An 18,293-nucleotide genomic window follows, 5' to 3' on the forward strand; every position below is an offset into this window, starting at 1 on the left:
TGTTACTGTCACATGAGAGTAGGAAAGAACTCTGCAATGGTCAGTTCTTCTTGCTGGGTGCTGGGGGATAGAAGAGGGAAAGAGCAGAGACACAGGACAGATTGAATGATTCAGAACTCCAGGAGTATAAAGCTCCCCACACTTACATTTATTAAGGTAAATGATTTAGTAAAGTACTATATCTGCCTATTTGCTGAGCAAGACCTGAAGAATGCCAGAATAGAAATGAAAGGAAAATTCAGTAAATTGATAACTAACCAACCAAGAAAAAAGCAGAATTCTTTTTAGCAAATTGCTACCTACAAATATCAGTCCTACCATATATTTTCCTTATTTTTCAGTTTTATTACAAGCATTTTTTGCCAACTTCACTTGCTGTCAATGGGTGTTCCAGACAGGTGCATATATGCACTTTGCAGCACCTCCAAGGCTTTTACAGTGCTGCAAAATGCACACAGCACATGTGGAAAGGGTTCTCTCTACTGCATATTTGCAGTGCGGAGCCAAAATTAGGTACTGGGAAATCCCAGTAGCTAAAAAAAAATGGTTAAAAAAAACAGTGGGGCAGCGCACATGGCTGCAGTGTGCATAGCTTGAAACCAGAGCCTGGCTGGCCAGAGCCACACTCCAGCTCCTGGCCAGGCTCCATGCTTCCAGACTGCTGCCACTGCAGCCCTGGGAGGCCCCCAGGACAGACTGCTGGGGCCAACCCAGATGCTGGCACCAACCTCTCCTACCCGACCCAAGGCAACTTGCCGTGTGCCAGAGCATATGTGCAGGGGCATTCCTCAGGGACAAGTAGCAGTAGCATAACTATGTGCCGCTGCTATCTGTCCCCAGGGAACACCCCTGCACGCAAGCTCTGGCGCATGACACGTTGCCCTGTGTGGGGTAGGGGAGGCTGGTGCCAGCATCTGGGTTGGCCCCAGCAGATTTATTAGCAGGGATCTTGGAGGCCTCCCGGGGCTCCAGCAGCAGAATTCTGGGTGCGTGGAGCCTGGCCAGGAGCCAGAGCATGGGTTTGGGGAGCCAGGCTCCAGTTTCAGGCAGCACATGCTGCAGCCACGTGAGCCACCCTGCTTTTTTCTGCTGTGCATTTTTTTTGATACTGAGATCTGGTGCCAAAAAAACCTGCTGTGTTATAAATTAGCAGCGCAGCCAACACCTGCATGTGTGCTGCGTGTGGTTTGCAGTGCTGCAAACCACACGTATGCAATTATCTGGACATGCCCAGTGTGTTTCCTCCTACATTTTACTTCATAGCTGCATTGTTAAGCTGAAACTCCAAAACAAATAGATTGTTTCTTAACACATCACCCAGAGTTTTACTGGGAATAAAACAGAGGGAAATTTTTTCTTTTCTTCTGAACTCCAGAAGTAATGAGAACTTATACCCATCAATGATTACACTTCATTAATATTTGCATCCAGAAATGTTTCCTGATCCTTACAGTCATTCTAAGTAGCAATTACTGTTCCACTTATTACCGTTCACCCCCTTTTGTTGGAATTTGGGCAGCAATATTAAAGAAGTTCTGGATCTTTCTTTAGAACCTCACCAACTGTTCTCCAATTCTTATTTTAAGAAGTTTTACTTGTTTTGGTTCACCTGAAGTTATCCAAACTCTAGTATTTCTAGCTCTAAGTTGATTTTCTGTCAGGTCTGTTTGCTGTAGTCAGCCATACCACTCATTTTGAGACCGCTTTTCCAATTGATATAATTCTGGCTGCTGTGTAGTAAACCACTACATTGCATACAACTTTTTTTTTTTTTCCCCCTCAAGTCTTGGGCCAAATCAGCCAAATTGGTTCCAAATTCTGTTGACTGAGCAGAGTGCAATTGTTCAAGTCTATGTGGTGCTACCAGCAGCAAGTATCCTATCTCACCGACTCTTCAGCCTGGAACTTCAGATACTCCCAAATCCATGGCAGGCATCCTATGTGCACACCCCAAACCCAGAGGCCTTGGGGTTCAGATGCCCCACGTGCTGAGAGAGAGCAGGGTCTGACAGTAAGGAAAGTGGGAGGTGCTGTAGGGGAAAAAAGCTCGGAGGGTAGAGGTCAAAGGGGCAGCCAGACCCCACCCCATATTTATCTTCCTTGCTGTAGCAGTGTGAGGACGACAAATTCAAGACAAACCCCCAGTAATTAAATTCTATAGCTGGAAAAAAGGTATCAAATGTATACATTTTCCATATACAGAATCTACTTTTTGGGAGGTTATCTTATAACCAGTGTTGTCTTATATTCAAGTAAATACAGTATCTCCTAAACCACCATGTCTGGTACATAAGGAAAAATGAGGAGATTCTAATCTTAGCATGGACAGGTCACAGTCTCTTTTCTTCTGACCTGGTCTATTCAGTCTTACTGGTATTACAGTAGTATGGATAACGTGTTTTTGTTCTGGTTTTTCTTTTTCAATTGTTTCTTAAATTACAATAATTATGCCCATTACCCAAATGGTAAATGCAGCAATACTGATATAAAGGAAACTTATGCTACTAGATTTATTTATGGGATGCATAAGCATCTTTATAACTTTATCCAGGCTAGTGGGAGGCAGGAACAGGGTATATTAGTTTAACTCTGCTGATACATACTGCAACAGCCTCTTTTCTCTCCTTGGATACTTTCACAGAGGGCACTTCCATAGTTTTCTGGATGCATAGGCTAGTTTTCCATCTGGAAAATGGGAAGAACATTCTTTTCCTCCCTTGCAAAATTTTTAAAATCTGTAGGCAACATCTACAGATAGAAGCAGTTAAGTATTGTTATCAATTCAAGAAGCCACCTTATCTCCCAGGACCTAGATTTTGTTTTTCAGGCTCCATTACCTTTTCTCTTGTTTTTGTTCTGTAATAGCTTCATGCTGCTTATGGTTAGTCTGTTCCTCTGGAATGCGTGTCTGTAATCTCCTCTTCTCAACAGAATCTACTTAGTGCTGGAAGAAGAAAAGTCAAGTTCATTTTCAAGCCTTTCCCTGGTTTGGGAATACAGAAAATGTATTTCCTGCAATGTTTTAGATGGCCATTAGGGGTGTGCGAAGCAGGCCCTATTCGATTTGGATTTGGCCCAAATCAAGGACAGTGATTAAATTAATTGATTTGGATTACTGTCCCTGATTCAATTTGGCCAGATCGAAATCTGAAGATTCAATGCTGATTCAGAGAATCAGCGATTCGGACATAGACAAAGCTTTAAATGCTTTTTCTACGTACCTTGAGGTACCAGCGCGGCTTGTGAACACTGCAATGCTGGGGTGCATGGAGCGTCCTACAGGAGTGCAGGGGGGCCCCCCACATCCTCAACAGTGAACCTGGAAGTGGACCAGAACTGCTTCTGGTCCACCACCGGGTCTGTTGCCAAGCACGCTGGGGAGCACCTCAGCTCAGCAATCGGCTGTGGGGGGACCCTGGGTCCCCCCCGCCAGATCCAGGAGGCACCAGTCGCCAAGCTGTGGGGAGGGGGAAGGGCCCAGTGCGCTCCCTAAAGGATGCAGAAGTGGACTGGAAGTGCTTCTGGTCCACTTCTCGGTCTGCTGCCGAGTGTGCTGGGGAGTGCCCCGTGCTTCTGTGGGACACTCCATTCCCCCCCTGCATCGCAGCATTCCCAAGCCCCTGCTACCTAGAGGTATGTAAAATAAACATTTAAAGCTGTGTCTATGTCTGAACCTCCAAACTGATTTGAAGAGATTAAAGGGTCTCCTGATTCCATTTGGATTTAGAGATTTGGCCACCGATTCAGGCTGAATCTCGCTAAATTGTATCAGGGACTGAAGGTTCACGCAGCCCTAATGCCCATTAGTTTCTAATTGAATTTTGTATAACAAAGATATGCTAGCATAAATCTTGTCCCTTCAATGGCCTAAGAGCCAAATGTGTAATTTGTTTAAAGGAAGAAACAAAATGAAGGAGGAGGCAATGAATCACTAAAAGAGATGAATGGATGATTGTGATTGGGGAAGTGTGTTCATGGAAACAGGAGGTCAGAGATGTAGAAAAATAGAATTGGAAAGTCAGAAGTGAACAAAAAAATGTATTGTTTTCATTTCCTCTGCAGACTGCAACACTTGTCATTTCTGGCATGGGACTGGAAGAGGGCAAGTTTACCTGATAAAGTAGGGCTTGAAGGCTGCATTTAGAATTACTACCAGGGCAAGAAAAAGTGTACTGGGACAGAAAAGGGTCTGTGCTGGAGAAGGTATCAGATCCATCAATAACCACATTGTTCCAGGGCTAGTAAAGAGACATTGAAAGACTAATTTTACTTAAATGGAGCCTCCTTTCCTGCATTAGGCCAAGTTTTTTGTTTTAAACAGCTGCATATCATAAATAGAACAATAATTCCTTCCTATTGTGTGCAAAATTATATGTATACCTGTGTGTTTACACAACTTGCTTTTTATCTGAAATATTGTATTTCTTATAGATGCACAGGAATGGCTCAGTACTCATTAAAACTGAAACACAGGCTAAATGTAACCTAACAAATTCTTAATCATAATGCATGAAGGTACAGGTACAAACTCTAGGTATGTAGTAGCATTTTTGTTGCTGCCCACTTAAAATTTTCCTTGCAACTCCATGCTTGGCTGAACTCAGGAAGGGTTTTGACACCAGCTTTGAGAGCAACAAAAAGCCCATTTTATGTCTCCAATTTAAGCAGCGTGGGCATTTTTACACATGCGTGTGTTGCAGTGCCGGGCACTTTGAGAAGCACCCGGTGCTGCGATACAGGTAATTTTATAAGCAGCAAAATCCATGGCAGCATTAAGAAAATGGTGGGAGTGCACTTTGGAACTAAAACACCTCAGAAGTGCTTTAGTTCAAAAGTGCACTGCTGCCATTTTCCACATGTGATGCAGTGCAGTTCACCTCAGCTCACATGGGGAGCAGACTCAAAATGGTGGATCTCTGGTGTGTCACTGGAAAAAAAAAACGGGGGTATGAATGCCTTGTTTTTTAAATTCTGTGCACTTTTTAGTCAAGTAACCAGAGAAGCTGTGACGCCATGGGTTTTCAAGCAACACATAATCTATGATGACAGAATTAAAAAAAACTCACTGATTTACCATGTTAAAAAAGATGGCACATTTATTGCTACATAAATGTTATATACATAGTGTTTTCTGTTACACTGACAGAAAAATTTTTGAACTTCTTGCTGCTGGTTGAAAAGGTTTATCAGCAATACCTTGAAATTTGACACAGGGTACAAATCTGCAATAAACCAACAATGGAAACTGGAGAACAAGATGAGAAGCAATTCATCTCGGACAATTAGCTCTTACAATACTCCATAGGTACTACACGGTATGCTAGAACCCTACTATGGTCTTACAATGCTATTGTAAATTTCTGATATTAATGAACAGGTTATGGTAAATAACCCTACATTTTTACTACCTAATATAGTAAAATAAAGTAAGAAACTTTTTACTGAAAACTTTTTCGATTTCAAAAATCTAGAAAGAGTAATATTTAGAATTCAAGAAATTTTCTTACAAGATTATTGTATAAAAGACTAGCTACAGTGAAAAATAAGCCAAATGTTTTTTTCTTTCTATTTTATGAAGGAAAGCTTCTGGGCATACTGCAAAGTCTAATATAGCCAAAAAGACAACAAGCTTAGAAGGAAAAAGGCCAGGCAGTGGCACATGATCACTTTCACACCTCATAAGCAACAAATTTGTTTAGCTGATAAACACGGAAATGAAGAACAAGGCCACAGATATAGTCAGATGTTATTTGATGATATATGCAAATTAAAGCAATAGAAATGAGTCCACTAATTTCACAAATAACTGGTTTGTTAGGAACCATCCAAAACATGATCTTAAATTCATTAGTCTGTTTAACAACCCATTTTTTGTTCTTTCAAATTAACAAAATTATTAATTGCTTTGTTCCTTTTTTATTTGTGAACTGATTGCCACAGAAAAAGAGGCAATATACAAACAACAGCTAAGACAACCTTGGCTTGATAATTTACTCCCATGGTCTTTGCAGTGGAAGACAGTTTCCATGGAAGTTCAAAGGGATTTAACCATCTCACCGTTTGTGACAAAGGAATACTTTTGGACACTGTTCAGGTGGAGCAACATTAAATGGTTTAATGCTTATATGGCTTGGGAAGGGGTGGCTTGTTTGTAACTGATTTATACTCTGAATTCTCTCACTGACAAGCCATACAAAAACAACAAGATAATTAATGTATACAATAAAAAAGATTGGTGACCATTGCTCTTTTATTCCATTATGTAATTAGCCCACCACAGCTCGTGGTTAATTCATCACACTACCTGCCATGGTGAATCTAGTGTTTTACTATTCACCATAATTACAGCCTGAAAAATCTCCTTTGTATTTTGATGCATTTTGTGCTTACGTACAGCTAACACTTTACATGTACTAGATGTAGTACTTACTGCTTGGAAAACAAAGCAACTCTAACAAAGTAGATTCTCCCCACCCAATTTACACTTCACGTTACAAGCTTTACTATGAAGCCTAGAAGCCTAAAAAGGTTTTAATAATTAGAAATAAAAATGTTTGAGGAAAGTCTGAGGGAAAAAAATACCACTTTTTAAATCCAAGAAATGTTATGGTCATAGTTTTGCTCCTGTCTGTAGTCTTCACCAGACTTTCTATTGGCTTGAAGCATGGAGCTTGGTATGGGAGGGTAACTATGACCATAACTGTTCAGATTAACAGAGACCAAAAATAATATAAAAAGCTATACCAAGGAATATTTTCCTATTGCATGGAAAACACTAGTCATATGGCAAAAGGAAAGGAAAGGACAACAAAAGACTTTTCCCTTCCTTTTTTAAGACACTAATAGGTATGCTGGGAATGCTAAGGGTCAACGGTTGTCGCGGCTTTGTTCTCTGAATGTGAACAGCTTTAACAAATGCTGGCATCAGCTGAAATTCTAATCAGCTTTCAACATGTTAACTTTTCCCTTTATATGTAGACCTTTACAGTTCCATAACAATAAATAAAATTTGTAGTTACAATGCATTTGTCAATTCAGTTTAGGCACAAGGCAACTTCCACAACGAGTGGAGAGATCACAACAGTCTCTGATTGTGCAGAAGCGACACACTGCTTGCAACAGAATGATATGTTCAGAGTATTTCATGGGCTGAAATTCTATCTGAAGATCTTTGTATCTTCACTTCTGATGCAGGTGTTGACCAGTAGCTTTGATCATAAGATTGCATTTGGGTTTCTTGCTTCAAGTGTTTTCTCCTGTCAGATTTGTGTCTTCATATAATGTTAGTTGTCTGTGTCCTTGTGAAGAAAGGTCACCTTCTATATATCCTACCATAATTCTGGAATTCTGGCATAAAAGTTTGGGAGAAAAAAAAATGATATTAGTTCAAGAATTAAGGAAAAACTAACATTAAAACTACTGCAAAGTTTGGGGCTATCACTAATAGCAATTTAATTAAATTTAATGTGAATGAAATTATCAAACTGAGCCCTTGAGTTCTATCTTCCTTGTTCACATCCAGCAATACTGTAAACAATATTCTACTAGAATGACACGGCCAGCAAAACTAGCCTGGGGAAGCTATCTCTTGGCAGGATGACAATATAGCTCAGTCTCCACACCTATTCTCTGAAGAGACTGACAACTAAAACGCCAGTTAGGTTGGGCATTCTTGTTATGTGGATATTTACTAGGGCTATGCGAAGCTTCAGTCCCTGATTCGATTTGGCGGAGATTCAGCCTGATTCAGTTGCCATATCTCTGAATCTTAATCAAATCAGAGGACCCTTTAATATTTCTGAATCAAATCGGAACCCCCCCAAATCAATTTGGAGAGATTTGGAAAGATTCAATGATTTGGATGTAGACACAACTTTAAATGTTTTTTTCTACATACCTCTAGGTAGCAGGTGGTTCGTGAATGCTGCGACGCTGGGGTGCATGGAGTGTCCCACAGAAGCGCGGAGAGGGCTCTGGAGTGCGCTCAGCAGCACACCCAGAAGTGGACCAGAAGCACTTGTGGTCCACTTTTGGGTCTGCTGGCAAGTGCTGGGGTCCTCCTCTGTGCCCCCTCGGCTCGGCAACTAGTGCCTCCTGGGTCTGGGGGAGCACCCGAGGTCTCCCTGCAGCCGACTGCCAAGCTGGAGGGGGACCACCACTAGTTTTTCCTTAATTCTTGAACTAATATCATTTTTTTTTTCTCCCAAACTTTTATGCCACCAGCAAACCCGAAAGTGGACTAGAATTACTTCTGGTCCACTTCCGGGTTCGCTGCCAAGCATGTTGGGGGGGCCCCCGTGGTCCTGTGGGATGCTCCATCTATCCCAGCATTGCAGCATTCATGAGTTGTGCTGGTACCTTGAGGTATGTAGAAAACGAAATTTAAAGCTATGTCCATGTCCAAATTGCTGATTCTCTGAATCAGCATCGAATCTTCAGATTTGGATTTGGCTGAATCGAATTAGGGACAGTGATCCAAATCAATAAACTGAATCACTGTCCAATTCAGGCTGAATCTGAATCCGAATTGAATAGGGCCCACTTTGCACACCCCTAATATTTACCAGGATTTGGACTAAGCCATCAAATCTATTTTAATTGCAACACTGAAGAGTCATGTTATGTCTGCAGTAAGACTGCTAATCATGACATACAGAAACCAGCTTTGCTTTAAAAAAAAAAAAAAAAGGAAGAGTGCACCATTCTTTCTTGTTCAATGCTTATTAAGCTTGTTTGCTTTAGAAGGATACGACCATTACATGTTATACATCTTTACACACACAATTGTTTCAGACTTTCCAGAATATAGGAACTACAGGCAAGTAGACAAAGTGGCAAGCGGACAATCCGTTAAGAGCTTATTCTTTTGAGAAGAGCACTGACTGAGTTCCTGTGATCAGGAACATTATAATATTTACATATTTTTTGGAAGAGGAAGCCATAAATCTCTGCAATATTAGAGCTGGTTTAAAAATAATCAATGAGTTGATTTCTACTTACTGAGAATGTATAGCTAACATTTTCCTACCAAAAATTGGACATTCATCATAGAGGCTGTCCTGTAAATCAGTGGACTATCACATTGGTAAGAAATGAATGAAAACTAAAGGGACACAAAGGGTGGTCTCTACAGTGAGAGCAATGTGAACTGAGACATTCTTCACTGGGGCCCCCCACCTGTAAGTGGTGCAGTTGTTTCAGTGCAGTGCTGCGCATGGCATAGTAGGCTCTAAGCCTCAATGAGCTTACTGCCTCCCACACAAATGTTGCTACATTGCTTCTGGCACAGGCACCAGCATGAGCACAGCTAAGGTGGAATGTCTCAACACAGCACCATCCTGCACAGCTTAGATGTAGCCAGAGTAGTGTTTAATGCTACATATGGCTCCTGGAAGATGTTAATATAATCTCCAGACTTGCATGGCAGGTTTGGGATCAGGCATAAAATTCCTCTGATCCCAACTGCATGACTATTGGTGTGGGAAGCTGGGCATCACGACCTAACCCTTAAACTTGGTTCCCTGCCCACTGGCAACCTGAACAGTAAGCATTCAGCCCATCACAGGGGAACTGGTTCCCCCAGACTCAGCTGCAGGTATACTTTCTTAAGGTTCCAAGATGCCAGAACACCTTTAGCTGAAGTGAACAGAAACTGTGAAACAAATTCTACGCACAGTACTTCTAAAATGCAGTGCAAGTGGTAGGTAGAAATAAATATCATGGAGCTGCCCATGAGCATTATAATTTTGATAAAGCAAGGGCACTGAAAATACTGAGTACTTTTGGTTTATCTAGCAGTTTGTTCCAATGGCAACTCCACTTATTGAGAATAATACACATTTGTGTCTGCTGGCTTTCAAACTTCAGTCACCAAAACAAGTTATAGCCAGTAAAACCACTGACAGGGGAGGGGGTCTTCTGTACAGACGAGAGACATACCTGGCTGGTGTTCACATATGACCCATAGGGTTGGTAGTTTCACTAAGCCCAGGGTGGCTTCCTGGGTGTGGTGTTGGTGGCTCTGCCGATACGGCAGAAACTTTTTCTTCTTCCCTTCTCTTAAGGCAGGCTGCTTTGGGGTTTAGGTTCCTCTCTATAACAAGAGAAAAATTACCGTTGATATCCCACATATTGATACTGAGTATGAAGATTTGCTTATTTACAACCGGACAATGCACTAAAGAGACCTGAGCATTCTCCAGGAAACTGATCTATTAAGGCAAGGTGTTTAGAATTATTTGTGCATTTATAGATTTAGACAGGTTTCCAAGAGAGTTCTCAGGAATGCTAGTACTTCTGCTATACTCAACACTTTTGAAAACTTAATATCCACCTATCTGTATCTTTAAGCATCTAAATACCTTAAAAATCTGGCTCTGTTACCAAAGAAACGTGCTAAGTTACAAACATACAGGGATAAATACATTTGGGCATTTGCCATTTGCTTCTGTGCTAAAGTCAAGACAGTGCTGTTGATATCATATTGCCTGATATACAATCATGTAGCTACTGCCTTCTTCCTAGCCCTGCAGTGGAACAAGAATGGTAAGAGTTAGCCATAGTGGCTGCTTGCAGATGTTTAAGAAAACAACCCTCCCCCCCCCCAACAAACAAAAAAAACCCCCAGCACTTTACTTTAAGCTTGGTACATTCCCGCACCAAGCCGCGCACATTCGCAGAAGAGGCAGCGCCTTAGTTGGACCCGGCTCGCCCAACGTCTGTACAGATGGAGTGCTTTAGTGGGGGTTTTTGGGTGCTTTTATCTAATAGCTGATTGAATCTGACTGATTTAGCTAAAAGCACCAAAAAGCCCTGCTGAAGCACCTATATAGATGCTGCAGAGCTGGGTCAAAGTAATGCACTGCTTCTTCCAAGTAAAGTGCAGTTTTTTGGGTTTGTTTTCATTTTTTTTTTAATGTCTGCAGGCAGCCAGTGATGCTGTTACTCTTCCTTTATTCTTGCCTACAAATTCTCAAATTGCCAGGTCAGCCATTTGGTTTTCAAAAGCTATTTGGTGCTGTTAAGTGACAAAAATGTGCTTCTGGCTCCCCATGAACTTCTTGCATAATCCTGGACTATTCAACCTCTTTTTCTTACTTGCTACTAGGGATGCACCGATAGAGATTTTTTGGGCTGATACCAATGGCCAATTTTTAAGAAGCAAAACTGATCCAATTCCAATATGCAGCCAGGCAGGTTGGAGATCAGCGTTGGGATGGTAAGTCTGGTGTGGGGGAAGGGGAGGGGGAAGGGAAGGGCCATGGGAGCGTAGATCAAGGCCCCTGTAGTGAGGGAGGAAGTGCGGCAGGGGCAGGCACTGCTCAGCCAGGGCAGGACAGAGCAGGGGACGGAGCTGTGAGGGGCTCGTCTGCAGGGTGCAGGTGGTTCCCACCCTGAGCACACCCCAAGACAGCATGGGGGGGGCATGTGCCCCCAGATCTGCATGGGGCAGAGCAGGGCGGGCTCCAGTGTGGGCTGGGGCCTGAGTAGCACCAGGCTCTTCCTGGTGAGGCCTGGGCCAGGCAGTGCTGGGAGTGGGCAGCAGCGGAGCTGGCAAGGGGCTACAGAGGGGGGCTATAGCCACCCCAAAATTCACTGTTGCCCCCCTCCGGATGCCACTGCTGCCCACCCCAAGTGCAGCCTGGCTCAGCCCTCACCGGGAAGATCCTGGCGCTGCCCACAGTGGCAGCCCACTCCACCCTGAACCGGGGCCACATGCCCCCCATGCCCTCCCAGGGTGTGCACAGCAGCAGAAGCGCCCTCCCCCGCCACGAGGTGAGCCGTGGCTCTGTCCTGTGCCCTGCCCTGGCCTGGTAGCACCTGCCCCCTCCATGCATCCTCCTCCACACCAGACTTACCAGACAAATGCTGGTCTCCAAGCTGTTGGGCTGTGCTCCTGGCCATGTGCATGCACCAGCTGTGCACATGCACAGGGCATTTATCGGTGACATTATTGGCCACATCAGGCAAAAAAACCCAATTTCTGATGCTTCCAATTTTCCCTATATTGGTGCTGATCCGATATGGGACCAATGCATCAGTGCACCTCTACTTATTACCTCTGCAAAAGAGGCCTGCAGACCAAGAGACCATACGGATGGGGGCATCCAGGGTGAGGAATAATTTGACCATATTTCCTTTAACTTTAGAAAGTCAGCACCAGCCATGTTGTAGGCTGCCAACACAAATGCTTCCCCTTCTTATACTTTCCTCCAGGAACTTCACTTACAGAAATTGGATTTAATTTTTCAAATAATGGCAACTTGTTAAATGTTTGTGTTTCCTGTACTGCTTCTTGCATGAGTCAAAGCTGAATTTGCCTTGCTTCAAGTTTGGTAGCATAATACAAGCTGACAGGGCAGACTAAGATGACAAATATGAGATTCTTTTTGTTTCTTAAAGAATTATTTTAATTTCAGAGCAGTAACTAAATTAAGTTAACATTTTCAGATAAAGTTCAGAAAAATAGAACGTTAACTAAAAACGTGAGGGTTTCCTTTTCTCTTGTTGGGGTTATAAGTAGTAAAAAAACCCATGGTTTTGGTTGGGACATGGATACAAATCAACTTATGAAGAGACAACATTCTCTGCAGACTAAAACTGCATACACCTGCAGAGTCGGTATGACTCCTCTCATTCCAAGCATTCCTGCTTGAGCTACCTGAAAAACTCTGTTTTGACCTGCAACTACGGCAGTATGGACAACCTGATAGGAGAGGGCAACTTGTACACACAATGTACATGATTCTGCTTTTGCCAAACTCACTGGCAAAAGCCACTCATTGGCATCATTAAGCACGAGTGAGCCCCAAACAGCCTGCAGCAAAAAATGTTAACAAGGTTACTCAATTGCAATTTTTTTTTTTAAATATGAGAGCGTTTTCAAGGAGATTTAATCATGTGGAATCTTTAAAGTGGTAGTTACCAACACTATTCAGCTTCAGGAGCTAAAAATGCACCAGCCTTCAGTTAAGGTTTCAAATCAAAGTAGTTTTTAATTTAAATGACACTGGTCTCAAGATCCTGACAGCCACTGAGGTGAGGACAGACATGAAAGTGAAATGTGATCCTAGGATGCATCAGAAGTAGCATTTCTGGTAAAGACAGGGAAGGGTTAACATCACTGAATAAGGCAGGGATAAAACCTCATTTGGGAGTACCCTGTACAATTCTGGTTACCCATGTTCCAAGAAAAAAACATTCAAACTGGAACAGGTACATAGAAGGACACTAGGATGATCAGGGAAACAAAGAAAAGAGACTAAAGAGAGTTTGGCTTCTTTCACATAGTGAATGAAGGCCAAGAGACGATATGGTTTTCTCTTTAAGTATATCAGGAGGTAAAGACCTGGAACAAAGAACCACCACTTAAGCTAAAAAGGAACGCTGGCACAAAAACAAATCAGTGTAAACTGACCATGACTAAACTCACACTGAAAAGGGAAAGGTCTGTATCATCAGAGGAGTAAGGTTCTGGAACAGCTTTCAAACAGGTGTAGGAGGGCAAAAATGCCAACTAGTTTTCAGATGAAGTTTGACATGGATTATATGACATGGTTGCCAATGGTAGAAAAGGATTAGACTTGATCATCTAGGAGTTAGTTCCAAGTCCATATTGCTGTAACTCAAAAACAGTTGATGGATTTTCTTCCTACTTTATTAGTAATATTTGCCTCAGCCTTCAAAGTAAGGCTAGCAATCTTCAGACCAAATTATTCTTCCAAGGGAAAGTCAGAGAAAGGCTAAACACTATGGTTTCTACATTAATCCTATATTTTATCCAACACTGTTTGACAGTAACTTAATTATATTAACAGTGCATCAATAATGCAATGCCTCAAAGCACAGTGTCAAATTCTTGACAAAGTACTTATGCCTAGTATTAATTTATTCACTTTGTCACTTCCAATAAATAGTCATCCTATGATTATCTTGATCTAAAAACACAAAGTATAGATAACATCACTGGAGATGAAAATAAGAAGTGCAAGCTGCCAACAGAAGCAACAAAAAACATGATGTCATTCAGAGACACCAGTGTTGGCGCCTGTATATCATCTACATCTGGAAGACATTTGCATCTGATGGAAATGTATCAGATGAGAAATAAAATATAAAGGAGAGGTGTTCAGCCAGCCTGAAGGGAGAAGGAAAAATGAGGGCACTCACCTGACTATTAAGTGGTAGTCTCATGAGAGAGACAGTTGGCTCTGCTATCTAATTTCATGGGGGGGGAGGGGTTAATGAATTTAAAAGGAGCTTAGATATGAAGGTAAATAGTAGTTCCATTAACACTGGAGAATGACAGTATTATCCAGACCTGTTTTTCAATATGACCTCTAGAAGGGGCATCTATAGGATGACATGGATGTGTATTTGTTGATAAGAGTTTAGCAAACTGTACATTGTACAATGGGAAATAACAGAAAAACAATATTTTTTTCCTCTATTTTTCCCCTTGAAGTCATATCAGCGTACAAACAATTCTGTGCTCTCTCACCTCCTCTCCGAACCTGATATTGCCTTTTATGGAGAAGCACAAATTGTACGCACAAGGGAAAGGAAAGAAACAGGGGTAAATAAACTGATGAGGGTAAGGATGGAATACTGGTACAGCTGCTGGACTAGCAGCTGCTGGAACTACATGCCCTGCCATGGACATCCTGCATGACCTTGAGCACTCAGTCTCCTTCTTTGGGACCCCTGGAGGAAACCTTCCTATCATAGATTCCACCAGATTACTTTTACTGTGCAATTTCTCAAACACCAACGTCGTGCTGGCCAGATGGACATGAAATAATAAAAAGACAGAGGCAATTAAAATATCTTTTAGGTTTTCTTGCATATACAAGGAATGATAAACACTATTCAAAATTACTCTGCATAAAATACTGTACTTTAAACTTAAGTAAATCTAAATCAAACTCACTTGTCTACCATTAACCATATACAATTATTCTTTAAGTTATAAACCTTTCCTTTTGGTACAATTTGATCCTGGTAAGTGCACACTTGTTGCAAGTCAGGATCTTTTTTTTTCTTTTTTTCTAATAACCAATTCAGATGCCCAGCAGAAATGGCTAACTGCAACACACATAAGAGGATTAAAGAATCCTGACCCTACTTTATTTTGAATATTTTCTTGCTTTTCTTAAGGAACATTAACATTTGTACATAAAGACAAGTATGTTTCTAGAAAGCTGTCCATATGGTTAACTGCCACGTAGATTAGAAGGAAAATATAAATATGAAACAAGATGGAAGCAGTAAAGGAGGCTACATAAAGCCACTTCACTATTTGTCAGAGAGTAGGAGAAGCCCACTAACCTCTGACTTGTTGCTCTAGACTGAGGATGACTGCCACAGCTTGGTGAAGAATAAGCAATTTTGTCTGTGGTTTTTCACTCTTCAGGTGAAGTTGACACATACGGCCAAGTTCTTTGAATGCTTCATTAATATCTCGTACACGCAAGCGTTCTCTAGCATTATTGGCCATTCTCCTTTCTTTCTCCCTTTCTATCTTCTGCTCTGGGTTTAAATCTTCATCTTCATTAGTACTGCTGGAAGATAAGAGGGGAGATACAGGTACACTCAACATTTTCTGGAGGTCTAGGAGTATTTTAGGTCTGAACATCACAAGTGTACGTGGCAAGTGACAAAGTTAAAACATCCGTGCTGGATCAAAATTCCTCTGACTCATTTTAAACTGCTTCCCACTTCACATGAAAAGCATACAAGTGGCATGATCTAAAATATTACTGAAGAATATTCAAGTGACCAATTAATAAAAACACACATTTCTGGTGCCACTCTTATGAGATATTACTTGATTGAAAAGATGCATTCAGTAACTTTTAGCTGGAGAATTTTCTTTGCATTAAGTAATTAATATATACAGTGTCCTTTCACAAGTAGTTGTAGTAAAAATGCTGCCTTGCTAGCTGGCTGGCTGATACGCTATTGCATTCAGAGATTATCTATCATCTACTAGATTTTGTATCACAACCCTATTAAAATTCACAAGTAATATCTAACTTAAATTAAATTACTCATTTTGAGAAAAATAGGGGCCTTTCCTGTTAAACCTGTTTGGGTAGATTCAGGGGAAAATTTGCAGCTAAAGATTTTCTTCTTACTCCAATCCAAACTGATGCTAAATAGCTATAGACACTCTGGACAGGATAATCATAAAATTCCAAACAGAATAAAAAACAAGAATTTAAAACCCTCTACTGTTTACTCTGTATGTTATTAAACTGAACACTTCAAGATTCCTCAATGTACAAATGCCAGTACTTGTTATAATGTGTGCTGCATGATATACTGAATATCTTGGCCAAACAGTTATACATTTCAGTCTTAGCAATTTAAAAAAGCCCTTTATCTAAAGTTCTGATGAGTTCTTCATATTGAGGTACAAACAACAAATAGGACAAGAGTTGTCATTTCTGAGTTAGTGTCTCTGGGTATTAACCCCTGGTATTGGGAGAAAAAACATAAAGACAGTTGATGCAAGAGAAAAAGGAAGTTTTGGAATTGAATTCAAAGGTATCAATGGTGAGGACATAATGCAACACAGTTTGAGCTGCAAACAGACGCATGTCAGATTTCTATGCCTACACGCTAATAGCATACCTTGTTCTTCCTCTAGATGAAACTTTGATATCCTTCTGGGAGGATTCATCATCTGACTTCATGTCATCAGATGAGGGCGGTTCGTGTATATTTTCATCTTTCTCCTTACGTTCAGACTTAATTTCTGTTGGACCTATGGCCACAGACTGGCTCTGCAAACCACCCGATAATGCTGTAAACAAACAGAGCTCAGTATAAATTACAACCACAGCAAGCACTTCCTTATGCTTTAACATCTATTAGGAGCATCTCAAACAACTATTGGGTAACTTGTTGGACCTGGTGCTGGCCACTGGCAATGACCTGGTGAGGGGGTTGCAGGTGCTCAACCACCTGGGCAACAGCAATCATCGCCAGCTGGAATTCACCATCCAGTGCAAGGTGGAAAGGCCTACAGCAAGGCAGCAGCCCTAGATTTCAGGAGGGCAGACTTCAATGAGCTAAGGAGAATAGTTGGGGAAGCACTGAGGTCCTGGAGGGGAGGGGAGCCAGGTGTCCAAGAAGAGTGGTTGCTCCTTAAGGAGATGCACCTCCAAGCCCAAAGGGAGGTAATCCCAACACAGATCAAAGGGGGCATGAGGGCGCAAAAGCCCCCATGGCTCCCCAAAGCATCTGGGAGTGTCTCCTAGCTAAAAGGGAGGCGGACACCCAATGGAAGGGAGGGGCCATCACCAGGGAGGATTATACTGTGGTTGCTCAGGGATGCAGGGGAGCAGTCGGGAAGGCCAAGGCAGAGATGGAGCTGGGACTAGCTTCCCAGATCAAGGACAACAAGAAGTCCTTTTTTAAATACACAGGGGGCAAAAAGAAGGTTCCGGGTAACGTGGGGCCCCTGCAGGACACACTAGGAAATTTGGTCATCACACCAGACAACAAAGCTAACATATTTAACTTTTTCTTTCCCTCCATTTTCCTGACCAGGGCCGGAACAGCCATCCAGCCTCTGGGCCCCCCTCAGACCCCAGGGGGGATGCACTTAGGCCAAGGGTTAGTAAGGAACTAGTTAGGGAACTTCTGGAGGGACTGGATGTATTTAAATCAGCTGGCCCGGATGATCTCCACCCTAGAGTGCTGAGGGAATAAGCTGAGATCATTGTGGGACCCCTGGCACGGCTTTATGAGCACTCATGGTGCTCTGGTGTGGTGCCAGAGGACTGGAAGAGGGCCAGTGTGGTTCCCATCTTCAAAAAGGGGAGGAGGGAAGACCCGGGGAACTATAGGCCAGTTAGTCTCATCTCAATCCTAGGCAAGCTTTTTGAGAGAATTATTCTGGCACATGTCCATGAGGGGCCAGCAGGGCAGATTATGCTTAGGGGCAGCCAACACGGGTTCATTAGAGGCAGGTCCTGTCAGACCAACCTGGTGCCTTTCTACGACCAGGTCACCAAATCCTTAGATGCAGGGGTAGCAGTGGACATAGTCTTGCTGGACTTTCGGAGGGCCTTCAACACTGTCGCTCACCCTGTTCTCATTAAGAAACTGGGGGACAGTGGTGTCAACACCTACACAGTCAAATGGGTCGCCAACTGGCTGGAGGGCCGCACCCAGAGAGTGGTAGTGGATGGGTTATTTTCAACCTGGAGGGATGTGGGTAGTGGGGTCCCACAGGGCTCGGTCCTCGGGCCTGCACTGTTCAACATCTTCATCAGCGACTTGGA

General features: G+C 42.4%; 1 protein-coding gene across 14 annotated transcripts in view; it reads right to left on the reverse strand.

The window, feature by feature from the left end:
• Positions 1–5,078: 5,078 nt before the first annotated feature.
• The window catches only part of TCF12 (transcription factor 12), a 310,429-nt gene continuing 297,214 nt past the window's right edge, over positions 5,079–18,293 (reverse strand). For 9 of the 14 annotated variants that reach the window (XM_019533494.1, XM_019533493.1, XM_019533503.1 and 6 more), the window contains 4 exons: positions 16,636–16,807; positions 15,328–15,560; positions 9,940–10,093; positions 5,079–7,347 (listed from right to left, as the gene is read on the reverse strand). In XM_019533494.1, the coding sequence (XP_019389039.1) occupies positions 9,951–10,093; positions 15,328–15,560; positions 16,636–16,807 (548 nt within the window). In that variant the 3' untranslated portion in view covers positions 5,079–7,347; positions 9,940–9,950. The remainder of the gene's footprint in view (positions 7,348–9,939; positions 10,094–15,327; positions 15,561–16,635; positions 16,808–18,293) is intronic. The other 5 variants (XM_019533496.1, XM_019533504.1, XM_019533499.1 and 2 more) reach the window with 1 other exon arrangement.

This window comes from Crocodylus porosus, unplaced genomic scaffold (assembly GCF_001723895.1).
Source record: "Crocodylus porosus isolate Cpor-Errol unplaced genomic scaffold, CroPor_comp1, whole genome shotgun sequence".
NCBI classification, from domain to species: Eukaryota; Metazoa; Chordata; order Crocodylia; family Crocodylidae; genus Crocodylus; species Crocodylus porosus.